This window comes from Schistocerca cancellata, unplaced genomic scaffold (assembly GCF_023864275.1).
Source record: "Schistocerca cancellata isolate TAMUIC-IGC-003103 unplaced genomic scaffold, iqSchCanc2.1 HiC_scaffold_782, whole genome shotgun sequence".
NCBI lineage: Eukaryota > Metazoa > Arthropoda > Insecta > Orthoptera > Acrididae > Schistocerca > Schistocerca cancellata.
This window is the reverse complement of record NW_026046793.1, coordinates 4,128,506-4,152,019: the sequence shown is the minus strand read 5'-3', so window position 1 is coordinate 4,152,019 and position 23,514 is coordinate 4,128,506. Positions and strand designations below refer to the sequence as shown.

At 38.2% G+C, this 23,514-nt stretch overlaps 1 protein-coding gene across 1 annotated transcript in view; it reads right to left on the bottom strand.

Moving 5' to 3' along the window:
* Positions 1 to 2,014: 2,014 nt before the first annotated feature.
* LOC126143135 (uncharacterized) overlaps positions 2,015 to 23,514 on the bottom strand; it is a 146,953-nt gene continuing 125,453 nt past the window's right edge. The window contains exons 6-9 of the mRNA XM_049915346.1: positions 21,053 to 21,241; positions 7,249 to 7,414; positions 6,871 to 7,036; positions 2,015 to 2,304 (exon numbers count right to left, since the gene is read on the bottom strand). Coding sequence (XP_049771303.1) covers positions 2,178 to 2,304; positions 6,871 to 7,036; positions 7,249 to 7,414; positions 21,053 to 21,241 — 648 coding nt within the window. The 3' untranslated portion in view covers positions 2,015 to 2,177. The remainder of the gene's footprint in view (positions 2,305 to 6,870; positions 7,037 to 7,248; positions 7,415 to 21,052; positions 21,242 to 23,514) is intronic.

Sequence of the window (23,514 nt, the reverse complement as noted above, 5' to 3'; positions counted from 1 at the left end):
TTCAACTTTCTGCACTCTTCCAGTTAGGTATGATTTAAACTATTTGAGCGCTGTCCCATTCATACCACAGCACTTGAGCTTATCACGAAGTATTACATGATTTACACAATCAAAAGCCTTTGAGAGATCACAAAAAATCCCAACGGGTGACTTCCAGTTACTCAGAGCATTTAATATTTCGTTAGTGAAAGTATATATAGTGTTTTCCACTGAAAATGCACTTAGCTCAGCCTCTACCTAGTGACCAGAGCAGTGTATGTATCAGACTTTCACGTCACCAGCAGCGAGGCTAATGTGGACTACTATGGAGAGCTTGTACCACAACACCTGGACTATCTTGAGTTGAGTAATTTTCTATTCTTTTGAGTAAAGAACCCAACTAATACTTGCGCACAGTTTGTATTGTAGAAGAGGATACCGGCCACCAAACAATATCCCCTCCTTGCTTCCCACGGTATGTGCCTACCGTGAGATAGGGATGACAAAAAATTTTATTTTAACTGTTATTTTCAAACTGAGAAATTTTGTAACTTCCATATTAATATTACAAATTCTGAAAAGTGGTGAGTATACTTACTTGTTACAGACAGAGAGGCCACATTGGCAAAATCGACCAGCGCTACTGTTGTATTCATGTTTATCCTAAACAGTTGTTTCATTACATTAGAAAGTCAATTATTTTGTTAAGTCCCATAGTGCTCAGAGCCATTTGAACCATTTTGAACCAATTATTTTCACATTACAATTAAAAATTTATCAGGATACTAATTTTTTTCATATTACACAGTAGTCAGAAAAACAACAATGGTCATTTGAAATTCTCTTTAATACAGTTGTGGAAATCAAGTGGTTTAGCACTTCAGCTCTTACACCATCCAAAATTTTAGTGAAACAGTTACAGAGAGTTTCAAAGTTTTGTTCTGCTGAGCCTATCAATTTATTTGACGGGGAAAAGTTACAACCTCTAAAGTTTTAAACTTTAGATAATCCATCCATATTACAAAAACTTATGTATACACATATGTATGTTCCACATCTCCTAAACCACTGGATCAGTTTCAACCAAATTTGGTACACACGTCCCTTGCTGTCAGGCAACAATTGCTGTGTGGGTAAGAACCACCTACCTATTACAGTTCAGGAGTAAAATGGCATACACATTGAGATGGAAAAACGGTCACATCATGCATGACGTTTCAATTTATTATAACTAAATAGCTGAACAGATTTCATAAAACTTGATAACAAGATAGCTCAAATCCTGAGGAAGGACAAGCCTTATTTACAATGTTTACAGTACAAGATACTTACCGACTTTAAGAATCTTACGTGAATTAGGGGAAGTATTTACTTTTTCACTTTAGAACTTTATCATTTTTGAGAAAATGCTTGTGTTAATCAATTTGTGCTACTTGATAAAATTGAAAGAAACGAATACAGTGCTTATACAATCTTCAATGTGTTTAATCCATACTTCCAAACTATTTGTTACATAATATGTAGCTACTATGCTTGCTATCCAGTATTTGCCAACGGGAGTACTTAGTGACTTGCAACAAACTTTATACTAAATTTCAAACCGTTACTCAATTTTTTCTGACTAGCAGCCCTCACAAAATTATGAGACGAAAAAAGTTATCACATAGTACATTTTGCAGTTCATGCAGTTAAAATGTCACATCAGGGATGATGTTTAAATTGATTACTACTTTGCTGCTAACTCTATTACCAACACATTTAGCAGACAGTATTCACATTTGCTGCTGAATGTACCATAGAGGGAAGGGAGGGGGCAGACATGGACGAGGTGGAGGCGACAGATGGACGGAGAGGGGTGGGAGCATAATCGGTTGGGGGGGGGGGGGGGGGGTTGCATACACAGGCAGTGCCACATACTCAGATACTTACATATATGAAATCACAGTTGTGCATCGGTGCATTGCAAAGACCATTACTATGTAGTAGTATAATGAAGAAAGTAGTTTATTTTAATTTACATAGTTTATTTTAATTTACATATTTACATATTGCACAGATAAACGTATAAAAAGCTATAACTCAACCAGGTTCTTGCAAGTTAACAGAGGAACAAAACTTCATATTGTTTTAATACTTAACAAAAGTTATCTATAAATAAATTTGTAAATCCTAATTTTCAAATATGATTTCCCCACAACTTATTCCTTCATTTGCTTTCTTTCCACGAAAGCTGTTACACGATCCCAGTGTGCTGTATGCTGCAATATGTTCTTTCCATTTACAACCATATCTTCTGGAACACCTGTCTCAAATGGTTGTTGCCACCTAAAATATAGAAATAAAGTGCTTTTTGTGTTGATTACCCACAGCAACAAACAGTGGATGTAAGTGATACAATCAGCAAAGAACTACAAGCACAGATTCACAGGACATCACTGGCAGAAAGAGACTTATGACACTGATATCCAGCTACACATGTAACAATAAGGACAAATAAGATCAGGCATTAACTCACATGTACATGAATTTTTTATTGGATAGTCAGTTCACTAGAAAGGGAATAACATATTAAATAAACTGATAACATTCATCTACTGTTTCAAACAGACTGTCAGTAGATTAACATGTCCATTAAGTCTAAACACTATCTAATTCCTATAACGAATAACAAGTACAAATACATAAGTACTTAAGATGGATACATATTCATGTTCGGTGAGGAAAATCGACCAAATTTCACAGTAATCAACTACAGTGGAGTCGCGAGAGGAGATCACTGACAGTTGCAACTGACTTGGTGCACCTGCTTTCCGCACGTACACAGTACCTCCATGTTGTCAGTGCTCTACAGACGACTATGCTCCGATCACAATTACTCAATAGTTGATGTCTCACTTGCTGCTACAGTTTTGCCACATCCGTTGCCGGCTACCGCTCTGTTACAGGCAGCAAAGAAACACAGCAGGCTCGCTTCTCGAATGCTGTTATTGTGTAATGTAGAGCAATGTCTGAAGCGGTTGGCACGAGATAAGACAGCAATAGGAGATGATCTGTCCACAGCCGATTTTAAGTGACACACGACATAATTGCGCCAGAAGGATCATTGTACAGCCCTGAATTTAAACTTGTGTCCTAAACTAAACAAAACCCAGTGATTTGCAATGTAGCCAACAAAGTGGCAGTCAACAATCTACAGCAGAAGCAAAAATCACAATCACTTTTTTCACGGCTATTAGAGTTAACCTCTACAAGCAAACTCTCAGACCGAAAAACTTCAGTTTCAGTGCTAAAAGCAAATTGTAAGTTCTCTCTGACTGATTATCTGAAACCATCCTCTCACTGCCTACACCAGCTGCCGTATTACCAACCATTGAGCAGTCCTGTTTGGCACTCAGTTGCAGCTATAGACAGCACAAGCAGATTTCAATGAAAAGGGAATGATAGGAAGAAAAACAAGTGCAAATAGATGAAAATTCTGCTTCATGCAATGTCATGCGAAGCTTGTCTAACATAAGCTCGTCTCTGGGATTATAAAAACTGTATATGTAACGCTGAATTGCGCCTCGTGTATCAGGTATACTGAAATACAAAACAAGAGGGCCAGACTCAGGATTCGGGATCTGAAAACATCGTCAAGAAAGAAAGCCAGACAAGCACTTGGAAATGAACCAATTGCTGTGGCAGTTTGGCAACAGTGAATGTGTGTGACATTGAGCACTCCGATTTCAGGAAAGCAGATACAAAGCCATAAGTGTCAACTAACACATAATTTTAATCATACTGTAGTTTCCACCAGTAGTTCCCATGGAAAGCTGGCAACAGTCCTCCCAGCAATCATCTGTTGCCAGCCACTCAATGCCTGTTGTGTGTGGTGAGTAGCACTATCTCCTTTCATATTGTCCATGTTCCATCCTGGGTTTTCTATCCTTTGAAAATTTGCTCTGACTGAGCTATTTTGCACAGATGAATTTGTATCCTGCATCAAACTGTAAGGAATCTAGCTATTACTTATACATCTTTATACAAATGATTTGAAGGTTTCTCTCTAAATTACAATCTATCTATCATACATATAAAACGCAATGTTGTGAATGACTCATCACACCCAAACCAAACTGCCAAAGACAGGATCTTTAAATCTGGAGAGACTGTCGATCTTATACTGAAGGCATTGTTTAGGAAGGGATTTTTGAAATCCCACGCATAATAGAAGGAAAGCTTTTTGAAAATATTAGCTATTAAGTCGATTTCGAAGATAGCTCTAAAGAACTCCTGAAGTTTCTTTGAAGCTACAGCTATGAAAATTGGTATTTGTTTTCTTGGTTATAGACATTTTTTAAAAAAAAAAATCTGCGTTACAGTGTTTTTGGAAATTACAATGCTAATGTGGTGAAACAGAGAATGAGATTGTTTATGCAAATATTTCATTATGAAGATATTTTTAAGCTAAATCTCAAAACTGCAATTTGGCTTCTCAGTTAGAAATAAAAAAAATAGCTGTTACACTGTTGCTGGAAATTCAACTCCTTAGGGGATGAAACGAGAGATAAAAGTGTGTAAGAAAATATTTTCTTGTATTAAAAAACATTTTAACGTTAAAAATCTGAAAATTGGTATTTCACTTATCAGTTACATATAAAAAATGTGTTTTAGGGATGAACATTTCTATGGAAATGTCTCCACAAGAATGCAAAAGGCATGATTAATGCCCATCTTTGACTCCAGCTAAAAGAATCACTTTTTGGTAAGAAGTACATTTGGGAAAGACCATGCTTCTATGGCATTAATTAGCATGAAAAGTTTAGAAGTTAGTGCAATTTGTGAACAACATAAAAATTCAGTTTTAAAAAATCTGTGCAGAGCACACAGTCTGAGTGAGTGAAGCGGCAGATGCTAAGCTGGTAATCAATAAAACTAACTTTTACATGTAAATTATCTTTTCTGCAGAAGTTAGAATGGGTTAGACTTGTGAATAACTTAATCATGGGACTTTAAATTTAGATGCTTTATTACCAATATGAAAAAAATGGCAAAAAAATAAATAATTTATCCACCGAGTTTTTCCTAAATACCCAGGTTTTTCTCAACCATGTAGAAGATGTCACCAGTGTGGAGCTGGAAAGAAAGAAAAAGAGAGAGAGAGAGAGAGAGAGAGAGAGAGAGAGAGAGAGAGAGAGAGAGAGTTATGGAATTATTAGGTTAAATGGTAACCTAACAGGAAGCAAACCATAGAAGATGGTTTAAAAACCACTGAGAACAAACATGTGGGCCGGGACTGTTTAATATTAATCACATTATAAGGCTGCTGCACAACCATGCCACAATGGTTTGGAATAAATTTAGTAGAATGACAATATCAATTGGGAATTCTATCTGCTGTAGAGAAGGAATGCAAAGTTTGTAAATGTCTCGGAAAGCACTAGCACATGTTCACACAAGTAGGACCATCTAACCAGAGCTTCATAAAAGATGCATGTGAAACATGTCCTGTTACCTTTAGTTGCTACTTGCTGAGAATTTCCTCACTCATTGACAGCATTTGGGAGATTCAAATGCATTATTAGCAAGTTTCTTCTTCTGAGTGTATTGTACCAGAGTTCTTGAGAATTTTATTTTCTTACAAATAAGTGTGCATATTGTGAGTCAGAATAGCAAAATATGAGTAGAATGTGCTGTGTATCAGACAAATATTTGGAATATGGGTTCAGGGTGAAAGTGAGGTAAGTTGTGCATCCAGACCATACCTGAATAACAACTGAGAACTATAAACAGTGCAGATCCAGGTAAGGGTACACGTAATTCCAACAGAACAATATACCTGTAATGGTAATAGTTTGCTACCTATGCCACTTTTGCTGAGACTATTTTAACAAACGATACTGGAAATAATGTGTTTTGGACAGATCTTTAATGTGGGATACCAATCTGCACATTTCATTATACAAAAGCACGAGTAAAAAAAAAAAAAAAGGCACATTATCTTCGCATACATTTCAATTCAAATTCGGCACTTAGTTTGCTTCTGTCAGTCAAACACAGCACACGACATGTGATTAAAAGTAACACCACTATTTTATCACACATACAGATTGAATACATGCAATGAGCATTAAATGTGTAATTCAGGATCAAAAACTGCAAAACCTTTAAGATTGCAGCAGAGTTAACATACACTGCAAAAGATCTCTTTGAAACATTTTCCGCACAGTCTACTGCAATAAAGTGTTGAGAAATGTGCTACCTATAGATCTCATCTTGCAGTTAGGTCTTTGTATCAGTAGTTAGGAAAGCAGACACAGTCTAACTCATTTAGGGAACCCTGGAACCAAAATTACAAATGGTAAACGTCCCAAACCTTCCCTGGTGTGGCAACCGTAAGCAGCATCTGAGCTCTACTGGACAGTTTAATGATTATGTGTGTGTTCTCTTCCTGTAGTCTTGGAAACTGTCATACTATACATTGGTTATAGAATACGAGTCATGTTGTAAGAATATACTCCAATCACAAGTAAATGAGATGAACAGTGAGAGCACACAAGATGCCACATATACCTCTCATAGAAATGAAAACAACGAACTGGTGAACAAAGGAATTCGAATCAAAACTTCCAAAACAAAACGCAAGAGTAATAACGTGTGATACTTGTGTAGAACAAATAGGATGTACGTACTCCTGGAGGTCCCTTCCTCACACCTTGCTGTTTCAAACTGACATTACACTATGACACTGCAATAAATACTTCTAAATATGTATGTTACAGTTTTTATATTCTGTAACATAGTAGTCAGTCAGTCCACGAAGATATGAATTTTGTTCTTTCAATTATTTAAATCAAGATTATACACTGGACATCAATTGAAATATAGAAACATACATTTGCTGGAACTCACCATACAGCAATGAGGTCTCTTAATGATTGAACCAGTTGATCATTATTAGACAGTAAAGCATCCATATGTTGATTCCACTCACAGGTATTTGAGAATTTGTTGGAACTTTCAGATTCACGTGTTTCATCTGAGTGCATGCCAATGAGATGCTCTAAACGAGGATCGTCTGAAAATTATTTTTGTTTCATAAGCCATATCAAAGTTTCATCATCCTAATGATTTTACAGGTGTCACTTTGTTCTATTTTATTAAAAATGCAGCATTTTGCAGAAATTAATTCAGCCAGACCATCGTGAACACAGTTCTTACAAAGTTCTGGCACATAAATCTAAAGACCAATCATTATTTGCAATGTTTTTCCAAGTTACCATTTCTTACCTGCGAGGATAGACATTTCAGGTAAACTTAGTGTCACATGTCTTGCCATCCTCTTTTGCGCCACAAGATCCAGTATATAGAACAAGTCATTATATGCTGTACCAAAGTCCAATGTCTCTTGTAAAGTAGAATCTCTGTTCATCAGTGATACCATGGTTTCATGCAACTGCAATCAAATAAAGATTGGGGGCACAATTAGGATATTGCAGTTCTGTCATTAACACCTCAAATAATAATAATAATAATAATAATAATAATAATAATAATAATAATAATAATAATAATAATAATAGAGGTGTTTTGCAGGATATGCTTCCTGCAACCACCCTAGAATGAAAACAAAGAGAGGATGAGATGGTCAGATGAAGTTAACCGACACCTCATGTTCTGTTATTACCAAGCAACAAACCTAGGAACCAACACAACTGGATACAGATCACAAGTATACACAACATTTATTACCAGATACCCAGAATTAAAATTTTTAACAGAACAACGACTAGCTGATCAGATCCGTGTAATAAAAAATAACAGGACACCCCAGTCAGAATTAGAAAACATCAAACAACAAGTACAACAAATACTGGAACAAAATAATGTGCAATCAGAAGAAGAAGAAAATACAGTAATGGACTCAAACATCCCAGAGCAAACAAAGGACAACACGCATCAATTTTAAACAATCAGAGGAAAACGAAATCTTCAGACAGCCACCAGAACAAGCACAAATAGAACATGAAGTGACACACATGTTAGATATAGAAGATAAATTTCAGCTGACATATATAGAACACAAAGACACAAATACAGACATTAGACCATTCTTGCATAGACCGCCAAATAACCCACAAGTCGAAACAACAATAAAAACTACCAACGCAATCATACACAACAAAATAAATGAAAACACAACTATGGAAGAGTTACAACTACTGGTTTATATAGGAGCACTCACAACACTAAATATACACACTAGGCAGAGATCAGAACCAACCAACACACAGAAGAAACCCACAAAACCAGCTTGGCAACACAGGCTACAGATCAGAATAGAAAAACTGAGAAAAGACATCGGACAGCTAACACAATTTATAAAAAATGAAATGTCAGAAAAAAAACGAAAAAGGTTAGGTAAAATCTCACAACAAGAAGCGATAGAGCAATTAAATGAAAAGAAGCAGAAATTACAAGCATTGGCCAAACGACTCAGAAGATACAAAAAATGTGAAAATGGAAGGAAACAAAACCAAACATTCAACACAAACCAAAAGAAATTTTACCAGACAATAGATAACACACACATTAAAATAGACAATCCACCAAACATAACAGACATGGAACACTTCTGGAGCAACATATGGTCAAACCTGGTACAACATAACAGGCATGCACGGTGGATACAAGCAGAAACAGACACATACAAGACGATACCACAAATGCCTGAAGTGATAATTTTGCAACATGAAGTCACCCAAGCAATTAATTCTACTCACAATTGGAAAGCCCCTGGAAAAGATAAAATAGCAAATTTCTGGCTAAAGTAGTTCACCTCAACACATTCACAACTAACTAAATTATTTAACAGTTACATTGCAGACCCATACACATTCCCTGATACACTTACACATGGAATAACTTATCTTCAACCTAAAGATCAAGCAGACACAGCAAACCCAGCTAAATATCGCCCCATAACATGCCTACCAACAATATACAAAATATTAACTTCAGTCATTACACAGAAATTAATGACACATACAACACAGAACAAAATTATAAATGAAGAACAAAAAGGCTGTTGCAAAGGAGCTCGAGGATGTAAAGAGCAACTGATAATAGATGCAGAGGTGACATATCAAGCTAAAACTAAACAAAGGTCGCTACACTACGCATACATTGATTACCAAAAAGCTTTTGATAGTGTACCCCATTCATGGTTACTACAAATATTGGAAATATACAAAGTAGATCCTAAATTGATACAGTTCCTAAACATAGAAATGAAAAATTGGAAAACTATACTTAATATCCAAACAAATTCAAATAATCACATATCACAGCCAATACAGATTAAGTGTGGAATATACCAAGGAGACTCATTAAGTCCTTTATGGTTCTGTCTTGCTCTGAACCCACTATCCAACATGCTAAATAATACATATTATGGATACAATGTTACTGGAACATACCCGCACAAAATCACACCTTTGCTATACATGGATGATCTAAAACTACTGGCAGCAACCAATCAACAACTCAACCAATTACTAAAGATAACAGAAGTATTCAGCAATGATATATAAATATGGCTTTTGGAACAGACAAATGTAAGAAAAATAGCATTGTCAAGGGAAAACACACTAAACAAGAAGATTACATATTGGAGAACCACAGCGACTGCATAGAAGCAATGGAAAAAACAGATGCCTATAAATATCTAGGATACAGACAAAAAATAGGAATAGATAATACAAATATTAAAGAAGAACTAAAAGAAAAATATAAACAAAGACTAACAAAAATACTGAAAACAATTGACAGCAAGAAACAAGACAAAAGCTATAATTACTTATGCTATACGAATATTGACTAACTCATTTGGAGTAGTGAAATGGAGTAACACAGACCTAGAAGCACTCAATACACTTACACGATCACAATGCCACAAATACAGAATACATCACATACATTCAGCAACTGAAAGATTCACATTAAGCAGAAAGGAAGGAGGAAGGGGATTTATCGACATAAAAAACCTACATTATGGACATGTAGACAATTTAAGAAAATTCTTTCTAGAACGAGCAGAAACTAGCAAAATACACAAAGCAATCACTCATATAAATACATTGGCTACACCACTGCAATTTCATAACCACTTCTACAATCCTTTAGATCACATAACATCAACCGATACAAAAAAAGTAAATTGGAGAAAGAAAACACTACATGGCACAGCCACACATCGATCAAGACGCATCCAACACATGGCTAAGAAAAGGCAATATATACAGTGAGATGGAAGGATTCATGATTGCAATACAGGATCAAATAATAAACACCAGATATTACAGCAAGCATATTATTAAAGATCCCAATACCACAACAGATAAAGACAGACTTTGCAAACAACAAATAGAAACAGTAGATCACATCACAAGCGGATGTACAATACTAGCAAATACAGAATACCCCAGAAGACATGACAATGTAGCAAAAATAATACATCAACAACTTGCCATAAAACATAAACTAATAAAACAACACGTTCCCACATACAAGTACACACCACAAAATGTACTGGAGAATGATGAATACAAATTATACCTGAACAGAACGATTATAACAGATAAAACAACACCACATAACAAACCTGACATCATACTCACCAATAAAAAGAAGAAATTAACACAACTAATTGAAATATCCATACCCAACACAACAAATATACAGAAGAAAACAGGAGAAAAAATTGAAAAATACATCCAACTGGCTGAGGAAGTCAAGGACATGTGGCATCAGGATAAAGTCGACATTATCCCAATTATACTATCAACTACAGGAGTCATACCTCACAATATCCACCAGTACATCAATGCAATACTTCTACATCCAAACATATATATATACAACTACAAAAATCTGTAATTATTGATACATGTTCAATGACCCGAAAGTTCCTAAATGCAATATAACATATACCATACAGTTACAAGGAAGTCACGCTTGACCGAGGTCCGCGTCACGTTCCATTTTTAACCAGACTTAAGTCTGAGAAAAAAAAGTCAATAATAATAATAGCTCCTGTATCAAAAAAAAAAAATTAAAAAATGGCAGCCTCGATTCTAAGAGAGATGAAATCATTTATTACAGAAAATCTATTTCATTCACTACAGGACCCTCTTCAGTGCAAATATTAGTTTTAAAATTTGTGCAATAAAAGCACATATTATAACTTCAACATGATCTCAACACACAATAAACGTTGGATGAGGAGGATGTTGATTGGTTTGTGGGCTGATTAACCGCACGGTCATCAGTGCCTGTACAGTGTCCCAATCTTTACACAGTCAAATTTTAGCCATGTTCACAAATAATAATGATGCTGAAATGATGGCGCAACACAAACACCCAGTGCCTGGGCAGATAAAATGCCCTAACCAGCCGGGAATCGAACCCGGGACTCTGTGATCCAGAGGCAGCAACGCTAGCCATTAGACCACAAGCTGCGGACGGCCATGTTGAAGTTGTTAGTATGTGCTTTTATTACACGAGTCTTCAATACTTATTTTTGTACTGAAAATGGCCATGCGGTGACAAATCAATTTGCTGTAATAAATTATTTCAAATCTCTTACAACTGAGGCTACCATTTTTCTTGTTTACAGCACTAATACTGTGGTAGTTGAGAACATGGTTTCCAGAGGAATCCAACCTCAATAAAAATTTACAACTACAGAAACTAACTTACAAAAATGAATTTTAAAGGGGAAAAAAACATTTTCTCAGCTTCCGGAATGTGTTCGACAACAAAACAGGAGCATATGGAATATTTGACAAGCTGAGTGATTGGACTGAAGATTTTCTAGGTAACAGAAAACAACATGTCATTTTCAATAGAGAGAAACCTTCAGATGTATAATACATAAATGTCCTAATGTTGAAAGTACCATGAAGATTTTCATGGAAAATACTGTTGTGTACAGAGATGTTGCAACACTAGGAAATTGAATCGAAATCCAACACAATCTGCAAATGATCAATGCTTGGTGCAGGGATTGGCAGGTGACCCTCAACGTAAAACAAATTTAATGAATTGCAAATAAATAGGCACGAAGACCCACTGCTATATGGCTGAACAACTGCAGAACACTCACTGGATGCAATCACTCCCATAAAACATCTAGTAATGTACGTATGGAGCAGTTTAAAGTGGAATGAACACATGAAACTTATTGCTGAGGCTGACACCAAACAGACTCATTGGAAGATCCTGTGGAGATGGAGGCAACCCACAACGCAGGCAGCTTACAAAACCCTTGTTCAACCAATACTTGATGAACCTCATCAGGCTGGTTTCTGTATCAGATAGGAAAGACACAAGAACAAGGGCATTCAAAGAAGAGCAGCACATTTCGTTAAAGGTTTATTTAGTAAGAGAGTGAAGATGATGCTCAGCTAATCCCAGAGCGACGCTGCAAGAGAAGCATTCTGCACCACTGTGCTCTTTACTGTCAAAACTTCCAAGAGCGTACATTCCTAGAATATATATATGGAGATAGTAATTGTACTTGAGAGAACAGATACCATTGATGACTGTGCAGCTTCTCTAGAATGAATGATACTTGAAACCTTCAGCTGCCTACAGGTGATGATATACCTCGATGGGGACAGCTGAAAATGTGTGCCCCGACCGGGACTCGAACCCGGGATCTCCTGCTTTCATGGCAGACACACATTTTCAGCTATCCCCACCGAGGTATATCAACAACACCTGTCAGCAGATAAGGGTTTTAATTAATTATCATTTATTCTAGAGAAGCTGCACGGTGATCAATGGTATCTGTTCTTTCGAGAACAATTACTATCTTCATATATATAGTTAAAGGCTATCCAGCCATTGACGTTCGTCTGTGCAAATGCGCACAGGTTGCCTGAACTCTTATGGGAATAGACAACTTGGTGTGCGCGAGTAATGAGTGGAAGGGCAAATATCTATTAGGTACATTACGTATATAGACGGTGGACAGTTGGGAATGTGGGTCTCACGGGAAGCGTGCAAGGGATAAGTCCCTGCAGTCGCACTATTCGTCTGTACCCTCGGTGGCTCAGACGGATAGAGCGTCTGCCATGTAAGCAGGAGATCCTGGGTTCAAGTCCCGGTCGGGGAACACATTTTCAGCTGTCCCTATCAACGTATATCAACAACACCTGTCGGGAGCTGAGGGTTTCAATTAATTATCATTCCTAGAAGAGTTACTAGTATATTGCTTCCTACAACATGTACAGGGTGTACATATAGTCCGGGAACACTTTCAATTATTTATTGCACAAGAACCAAACATTGGACAGATATTATACATGTCATTTTGAAGAGAAACCCTGAAAGTTTTTTTTTATGTATACCAACACAGCGTAGTTTGGTAAGTTGCTGATAATCAGTGCTAGTTGCAAATGTAGCGCGTTCAGGTGCAGAGCAAGCTTTCTGTGTGTTGGAATTCGAGAAAAACAAGTGTGCTACAGCTGTTCAATGATTGTTTAGAACCGAGTATGGCAAGAAGCCACCAACATGGAAGGCCATTTACCACTGGCACAACAAATTTGTTACGACGGGTTTCTTGTGCCCGACAGAGAGAGGCAGATGTCCCAGTGCAAGTGAAGTGAATGTGGAGCACGTACGAGAGACATTTGTAAAGACTCCAAAGGAATCTGCTCCAATGACAGTGTGGAAAGTCCTGTGACAGAAGCTGTCCACGAAACCATTCAAATTGGAGCTAGTGCAGAAGCTCAATGACGACAAAGACAAGTGTTTTGAGTTTTGTTTGCAGTTGCAACAATTGAATGAGGATGGGGATGGCATTGTTGATCGCTTAATTTTTAGCGATCAAGCCACTTTTCACACTAATGGGAAAGTGAACAGGCATAATTGTTGAATATGGGGTTCAAAGCATCCACATGAATGCATTGAATTTGAGCACGATTCCCCAAAGGTAAATGTTCTTTGTGCTGTGTCGCGTCAAAAACTGTACAGGCCACATTGTTCTTTGCCGAGAGTACTGTCACCGGATATTCCTACTTGGACATGTTGGGGCAATGGCTGATGCCTCAAATGCAATCGGACTCTCCGTTCATCTTTCAGCAGGATGGGGCTCCACCCCGTTTTCATCGCGAAATTCATCGGTACCTGAACACGGAGCTGCCGCATCGATAGATCGTCCTTGCTACAAAAGGGGACAGCTGTTTCATGAAAGGGCCTTCCCGATCACCAGATCTCACTCCGTGTGACTTTTTAATGTGGGGACACATTATAGATCTGGTGTATGTACCGCCCTAGCATGTGATGTAGCAGAGCTCTGGGAGAGAATACGGGAAGCGACTGCCGCAGTCGACGATAATTTAAAGTATTCTTGAACTTTATGTACACACTATTTCGCGACAAGACCGTGGAGGGAAAATTAGAGATACCCCAGACCTCACATGAAAGCTTATCAGCAATCTTTCTTCCCACGAGTCATTTGTGAATGGAATGGGGAAGAGTGTGGGGGTGCGACATTGATACATAACGTACCATCCACCCTCACCTGACTTTGCTTTGTGGAGTATAGATGTAGATGTAGGGAATGGTGATAACCAGCTGACTGCACTTACTTCCATGATCTCATACATTACTGAAATAATTTCAACACAATTTAACCATTGTATCATAACGGAAGCGCATGATCCCTCCTCCATTCTAATATTTTTATTGAACAAATTTTCACATGTCTTCATGTAGCTTAGTCTACCAACAACAAGTAAGGCACTCCTTCCTTTCTTTGGTGTACGAGGGTGGTTTGAAAAGTTCTCGGAATCACCACAAGAGGTCAGCACCAGCACAACGAGTGTTTCACGTGATATTCATTGGACTGTTGTCTGTAAACAGGTGTCATGCTCTCGAAAGAGAGCTGTGGCTGCGACTTGGCTCTGTTGCTCCCACGTAGTGATTTGCAAAGATGGGGGGAAGAAAGAAGAAAAAAAAAAAAAAAAAAAAAAAAGAAAATTCAAGATTCGAGCAGAGATTAAGAACTTTGTAAAGAAATGTATGAAAGCAAAGGACATTCATGCCGATTTCCAGAATACACTAGGGGACAATGCATCTTCATATACAACTGTTGCCAAGTGGGTGAACGAATTTACATTTGGTCGAGAGATCTTAGATGATTCGCACAGTGGCCGGCCAAGACGTGTCACTACTCCAGAAATCATTGCATAAGTGCACAAAATGGGTGTGGAGGATCGCCCATTGAAAGTGCGTGAAATTGCTCACACTTGCCAGATATCATCTGAAAAGGTATATCGCATTTAAACTGAAGAATTAGAAATGAAAATATTATCTGCAAGATGGGTGCTGCGACTCTTGACATGTGCCCCCACACGTGCCAGTGGCATGGCAAAATTACACGAACTAAGGTATAAATTGTTGTCACACCTACTTTATTCACCTGATATGGCTCTGACAGACTTCCATCTCTTCCCAAAACTAAAAATTTTCCTTGGTGGACGCAGATTCACTTCAAATGAAGAATTGATAGCTGGAATTAACAATTCTTTTGCAAGTCTGGAGGAAACTCATTTTCGAGATGGGATCAAGGCACTGGAACATTGTTGGACCAAGTGCATTAGTCTACAAGGAGACTACATTGAAAAATGAAAAAAATGTTTCAGTGATGTAAGTACTTTTTTTTCTATTCCATTCTGAGAACTTTTCAAACCATCCTCATATCTTAATTAAATTTCCAGCTTCTTATAAAATGCCAAGGTGTTCCTTCCACTTAGTGACACCTGCAACACTTTCTAAAATCTAACAATATTATGGAAAGGACAGCTGCTACTCATCATATAGCACAGGTGCCGAGTTGCAGAATGGCACAAGAAAAAAACTGTCAGAAAATCAGCTTTCAGCCAACAAGATATTTATCAAAAATATGCTCCCCCTCCCTCTTCTTCACACACAAATACAACCTACGTTTGTGCCTATCTGCAACTCAGCATCTCCGGTATATGGTGAGAAGCAACTATCCTTTTCATAATACTGTTGCATTCCAACCTGAATTTTCCATTGTTTGACTTTCTACAATCTCTTCTTCATTAAGGACTAACCTCCATACTATTAGGTTGCTGCGTAAGTTCATAGCATTTGTACCTAAGCTTATTAAACACAACAGATACACGTAACAAGGATTTAGTCATCACTGACATATTCTTCTTCAATGTTTACAACAGTCTGCCAATGCCAGGGTAACTTTCCAATTAAACTGTAGGAATCATGTGGCTATCAGGTGAAGAACTAGTCGAGCCATGCTCAGAGGGTGTTTCCATCTGGAAAGGGAGTACCTTGAAAGCTGTTTGATAGAGAGCAGAGAACGTGGAAATCTGAGGTCGCAAATTCAGGTGAATAAGGTGGGTGCGGAGTGACTTTCCAACCCAGCTCCAGTATTACTTTTCAGTCCTGCAGAATGCAGGAGGACATTACTGTGGAGTAGCATCACATCACACTATCTTCCCGGTCATTGTTCTTGGATTGCATTTGCCAGACATTTCAGTTATTGTCAGTAAATGTCAGCAGTAATGGTTACGCCTTAGCGAAGCAATTTGTAGTACACCATACCGTCATTGTTCTACCAGATGCGTAACATTATCTTTTGTGGATGCATGCACGTCTTGTACAGTGAGTAGCTGCTGCGTTTTCCTTAAGTTAGCATAAAGACATCATTTCTCAACAACAACAACAACATACAAATGGTCGGTGTTGTTCATGAGCTAATTGATGACAAGCGGAGATGCATATATGGCCACCCACTCATTTTTGTGATTTTGGCTTGGGCCATGTGCTACCCAAATATCTAATTTTTTTTACCCTTCCCCACTGCATGCAAATATCTTCTTGTTGTCTTCAGTCCTGAGACTGGTTTGATGCAGCTCTCCATGCTACTCTATCCTGTGCAAGCTGCTTCATCTCCCAGTACCTACTGCAACCTACATCCTTCTGAATCTGCTTAGTGTAGTCATCTCTTGGTCTCCCTCTACTATTTTTACCATCCACGCTGCCCTTCAATGCTAAATTGGTCCTCCCTTGATGCCTAAGAACATGTCCTACCAACCGATCCCTTCTTCTAGTCAAGTTGTGCCACAAACTCCTCTTCTCCCCAATCCTATTCAATACCTCCTCATTAGTTATGTGATCAACCCATCTAATCTTCAGTATTCTTCTGTAGCACCACATTTCGAAAGCTGCTATTCTATTCTTATCCGAACTATTTATCATCCATGTTTCACTTCCATACATGGCTACACTCCTCACAAATACTTTCAGAAACAACTTCCTGACACTTAAATCTATACTCTATGTTAACAAATTTCTCTTGTTCAGAAACGCGTTCCTTGCCATTGCCAGTCTACATTTTATATCCTCTCTACTTCGACCATCATCAGTTATTTTGCTCCCCAAATAGCAAAACTCGTTTACTACTTTAAGTGTCTCATTTCCTAATCTAATTCCCTCAGCATCACCCAATTTAATTTGACTACATTCCATTATCCTCGTTTTGCTTTTATTGGTGTTCATCTTATATCCTCCTTTCAAGACACTGTCAATTCTGTTCAACTGCTCTTCCAAGTCCTTTGCTATGTCTGACAGAATTACAATGTCATCGGCAAACCTCAAAGTTTTTATTTCTTCTCCATGGATTTTAATACCTACTCCGAACTTTCCTTTTGTTTCCTTTACTGCTTGCTCAATATACAGATTGAATAACATTGGGGATAGGCTACAACCCTGTCTCACTCTCTTCCCAACCACTGCTTGCCCCTCGACACTTGTAACTGCCATCCGGTTTCTGTACAAATTGTAAATAGCCTTTCACTCCCTGTATTTTACCCCTGCAACCTTCAGAATTTGAAAGAGTATTCCAGTCAACATTGTAAAAGCTTTCTCTAAGTCTACAAATGCTAGGAACATAGGTTTGCCTTTTCTTAATCTAGCTTCTAAGATAAGTCATAGGGGTCAGTATTGCCTCACGTGTTCCATTACTTCTACGGAATCCAAACTGATCTTCCTTTTCCTACTGTCGAATTCCAGTCACCCATGACTATTAAATTTTCGTCTCCCTTCACTTCCTGAATAATTTCTTTTATCTCATCATACATTTCATCAATTTCTTCATCATCTGCAGAGCTAGTAGGCATAAAAACTTACTACTGTAGTAGGCGCGGGCTTCATGTCTATCTTGGCCACAATAATGCGTTCACTATGCTGTTGGTAGTAGCTTACTCGCACTCTTATTTTTTTATCCATTATTAAACCTATTCCTGCATTACCCCTATTTGATTTTGTAATTATAACTCTGTATCCACCTGACCTAAAGTCTTGTTCCTTCTGCTATCGAACTTCACTAATTCCCACTATATCTAACTTTAACCAATCCATTTCCCTTTTTAAATTTTCTCACCTACATGCCCGATTAAGGGATCGGGCATTCCACACTCTGATCCGTAGAACGCCAGTTTTCTTTCTCCCGAGTCCTCTCGAGTAGTCCCCACCCGGAGATCCGAATGGGGGACTATTTTACCTCCGGAATATTTTACCCAAGAGGACGCCATCATCATTTAATCATACAGTAAAGCTGCATGCCCTTGGGAAAAATTACGGCTGTAGTTTCCCATTGCTTTCAACCGTTCGCAGTACCAAAACAGCAAGGCCGTTTTGGTTAGTGTTACAGGGCCAGATCAGTCAATCATCCAGACTGTTGCCCCTGCAACTACTGAAAAGGCTACTGCCCCTCTTCAGGAACCACACGTTTGTCTGGCCTCTCAACAGATACCCCTCTGTTGTGGTTGGACCTACGGTATGGCTATCTGTATCGTTGAGGCACACCAGCCTCCCCACTAACGGCACGGTCCATGGTTCATGGGGGGATTTATTCCAATACTACAATACATATAACAGTACAACTGCCTACGAGAGCATAGGCTTTTACAGCCTTTGTCATCTTCAATAAAACAGTTCTGGGTGTAAAACCATGTTATGTTGATGCCACTATACTCAGAACCAGTTTATTGAAAAAACAATAGTTTAAACTACAGCCAAAGATAGTTTCGTCTTATGTTTCCAAACACAAGCTGTAACATTTCTTCTGTAACAAAAGCAGTGAAAGTAGATATTGCAGTTTTCCATTCATTGATGGATTTTGGACAGTTGCTTTTGCTAAACCCCGGGAAAAAAAAAAAAAAAAAAATGGTCAGGTGGTGTTAGGTCAGGCGATCGTGGAGGCCAAAGTCACTGTAAAATAATGCGATCACCAAAAAACATCAGCAACCAGTGACATTGAAACGCGAGCTGTATGTGAAGTTACACCATCTTGTTGAAAATAACTGATTAACAATTATACGGCACTGCAGAGAGACTTTTTCAATGTTGGGAGAGTCCACTTGATGGGAAGTAACCCAGGCAACAAACTGTGTGCGTCTGCACGCGTGTGCGCCCCCTGTATGTGTACGCACTGAATTGAGTCTATCAGTTCTAGTGGGCGCCTGTATAACACTCGTCATGTGGTGCAAGGAAAGATGAACATGACAGAATAATATTAAGTAGTAGCAAGTAAGTTGCAGAACATATACTGTGCATGGCTGTTTTCGTGTTTGCAGACATTAAGCGGGCAGTGTGGAATACAAGGAAACAGCAAGAAGTGGTGAGAAGTTGCTTCACCCACTGTGGGTGGCACATTTTACGTTTTGTGGTGGTGGCTTGGCAGTGGCTTGACTGTCAAAGAGCAACCACACTCTCCAAAAATTAACACGAGAGACAGGATGGTTTTGCGACAGTTGAAATATACTGCAATCTGGACTGTCATATTGAGCCTCCAAGGCATATGTCTTATGAAAGTTGTGTTCTTCTCTAATTCGTGAATCACACTAATGAGCTGTACAACTACTCAAGGAAATATATGTCTGAAACTAGAGGACGTGCTTTTTATGATATGAGTCTAAGTTTTCTTCTTTTGCTCCAGTAACTTCAGAATGTTAAGAAGTCAAGCCTTTCCTCAGCAACACACAGGATTTCTGAGGCACTGATTAGCAGGACCCCGACTTCAAGAGAATCAACTGTAGCACTCGATTAAAAGGAAAAGGTAAATACTTCAGATGTTACGTCGGGTAACAGATCTTGTTAAGTGTTCTGACTCAGTTTCAAGTACAAGGTGCGAGCCAGCAGCTACACGAAACCCTAAAACACCAAGAAAAACACTTCAGTGTGCGTGCTCTTGTGAGATCAGACTGAAGTTTAACAATAAGGATGATGGGTGACCTGTTAAACACTTTCACTGTACATCAAACTTTGGCACACTAATGGTTTAGTCGAGTCATCACGTGGATTTATGAGTAGGATCCTGAGAAAAAGTGGAAAAGTAAGGAGTGGCACACACACATCTACTTGACCAAAAAAAGCTCAAATAAGCAAATCAAAGATCAAAACAAGCAAATTTGCTTTGACAGTAGGGCTATCGTGCATAAAGAATTTGTTCCTCCAGGACAAACTTTCAACCAAATGTTTTACAAAGCTAACGTTGAAAGGCTCAGGAAAAGAGAGAATTATTAACTGACACTGGACATTGCACACAAGTGGATGCTGCTTCGCGAGATCACCCCATGCCATGCGGCCACTTCCATCGTGGTATTTTTTACTTCAAAAGGCTTTCATATTGTTCTGTGGCCCCCTATTCACCTGAACTGAGTCCTTTTGATTTTTTCCCCAAAATTGAAAAATTTCTTAAAATGACATTTTGTGATTCAGGAACATTCAGAAGAATGTGACCGAGAGCACTGCAACCCAGAGTGGGAACAATGACTGCTGGTGTATAGTTGCCCAAGGGAGTTCCCTTGGGCAATATTATTGACTGAAAAAATAAAAACTACGGTACATAAAAAATCAGTCTCATTACTTTTCTCCCACATCAAATATACAGAAATGATGGTGTAACTACATATGCATCATGCAACATGAAAGCTATACAAGACCTGCTTATCTGCATGGAAGAGAAGGAGATACTTACAGCTTTAAGTTCCTCTGCTGAAGCTCTTCTCAATTGGTTCATTAGTTCTGTGAGATGATTTGGTGCTTCCTTGCATTCTATGTCTACCTGTGAACGTTTCCTTCTAGCTTTTTCCGCTGCTTTCTCAATATTGTGCCAGCTATGAGACAAATCGCTAGCTAAATTCATTAATTCCTTCTGAGCACTTTTCTGGAAAAAAAAGGCCGTACATTAAAACAATATTCATTTCAGCTGTTGCAGGTATAGAGGAACAGGAGTTATTTCTTGGCAAGTATTACATTTCTTCAGCACCAATGAATGTTGATTCTACTGCACACAGTGTCACCTTTGTGAGAAAGCATTAACCACAGGACAAATAGCAATCACAAACTTTACACAGTTACATAAGACATAATATGGCTGATATGATTTTACTTCATTTAAAGAGTTCTGGGCAGATTGGAAAAATCCCTATCTTAAACAATGTAATATTTATTCATATAAAAGGTACCTTTTTCAGCAATTATTGGGAATAAAAATTTGAAGAAAATATGCCTTGGGTTGCACATTTCTAGCCACTAACAAAGGTATTTCTGAAAGTATTGATTATTTTTAAGATAATTATATTTGTGAAAAGTAGACAAACTTTCCTACACCGTTCGATGTACATAAGGCTAACATCTTTGAGATTTACAAAATACGAAAATCCCCATGTTAAAATATGCACATTACTCCAATGAGTATACCCCATAATTTTGAACAAATTCTGGTTAATAGAAACTAAGAAAGTACACTTTTTTCTTGAAAAATACAACTTACAGAAAACAGCCATTAAAGTTGTCAATGCCTCCCAGCTCCATACATTGGGTTGTCTGCATCCTCTTCCATTTCATCTTGCAATATCCTTTTTCCTGCCTGTCTTGCCATCGTTTCAAAGTCTCAAACAGTTCTCAGACACAAAAAGCCTTTCTTTATCTAAATTTAACATTTGTTTTACTGCAAAATGACCAAAGGTTTCTAGCAGCCTTTTCAGTACTTCATATCCTTCAGTGAATGTTGTCACTGCATCCAACACACCAAAATGCAGTATACCGATTGCCACCAACACTCTCGGGAATTCTCTCCAAGATTACACTGTTCATGGACTCTTTAGGATTTTGGGAGTGATTTTCGTCAGTGGACTTACATCTGACAAATCCTTGGAAGTTTCTTTCAAGATTTCTACTTGCAAAAGAAATAGCTGGTTTGTAAATAAAATCACTTTCTGGAAGGCCTATGACTGGGTTTATTGTCTCTTGAAGAGGTGAAACAAAACTGCCCACACAGCTTTTCTAATATCTTCTATGCTACTGCTATGCCATAATAGTTTTGAATTCTTTCCTTGACAGATTTTTTCATGTCTATTCTTACCATCTAATCGTCAGCCATCTTCCAATTTCTTTCCCTTATATGCAGTTTTTAGTCCTCATAGCCTCATACCCATTTGCTTTTTTGCACTCCTGCTCGGTGATCGTTACATTTTCTCCACGTAGCTTCTCTTCCTCAAGTGTTTTGAAAGCTACTGAATCACTACCTCCTAAATAATTGCTCTCAGAGGTGGGGGATTCAAAAATCAAATTTCAATCTGAGAACTATTACATACGAGGGGCATCTGAAAAGTCCGTGCAAAGTCCAAGAGATGGCACCACTGGCCCGTATCGAGGTCATGTTCAGTTAGTAGTATCTTTTCAGCCATATTGGTCTATTTCTTTGTGTTTGAAATTCGCGTGAATCAAGGAAGTGGAGTCATTGTCAAAAAATGGACAAAAAATTTCGTGTGGTGATTAAACATTACTTTATGAAAGGCAAAACAGCTCAGGAGACTGAAGAGAAGCTTGATAAACACTGCTGTGACTCTGCACCTTTGATTAGGACAGTTTATAAGTGGTTTCAAAATTTTCGGAGTGGCCATATGGCCACAAGTGATGCTGAACATTCTGGATGCCCTGTGGAGGTTACAATTCCAGAAATCATTGATAAAATCCATGATATGGTGATGGATGACAGAAGAGATAATGTGCGTGAGATTGCTAGTGCTGTGGGCATCTCAAATGAATGGGTACATATTATTTTGCATAAATATGTGGACATGAGAAAGCTATCCACAAGATGGGTTCAGCGATTGCTCGCGCTTGACCAAAAACTGAATTGTGCGAAGCATTGCAAGGATGATTTGCAGCCGTTCAGGAAGAATCCACAGGACTAACTGTCGTTTCATCACTGTGGATGAAACATGGATACATTACTATACTGCTGAGCTCAAACAACAATCTAAACAATGGGTTACCAAGGGAGAATCTGCACCAAAAAAGGCAAAGACCATTCCTTCGGCCGGAAAGGTTATGGCGACTGTCTTTTGGGATTCGACTATCTGGAAAAGGTAAAACTATTACAGGTGCATATTATTCATCATTATTGGACTGTTTGAAAACCGAGCTGCAAGA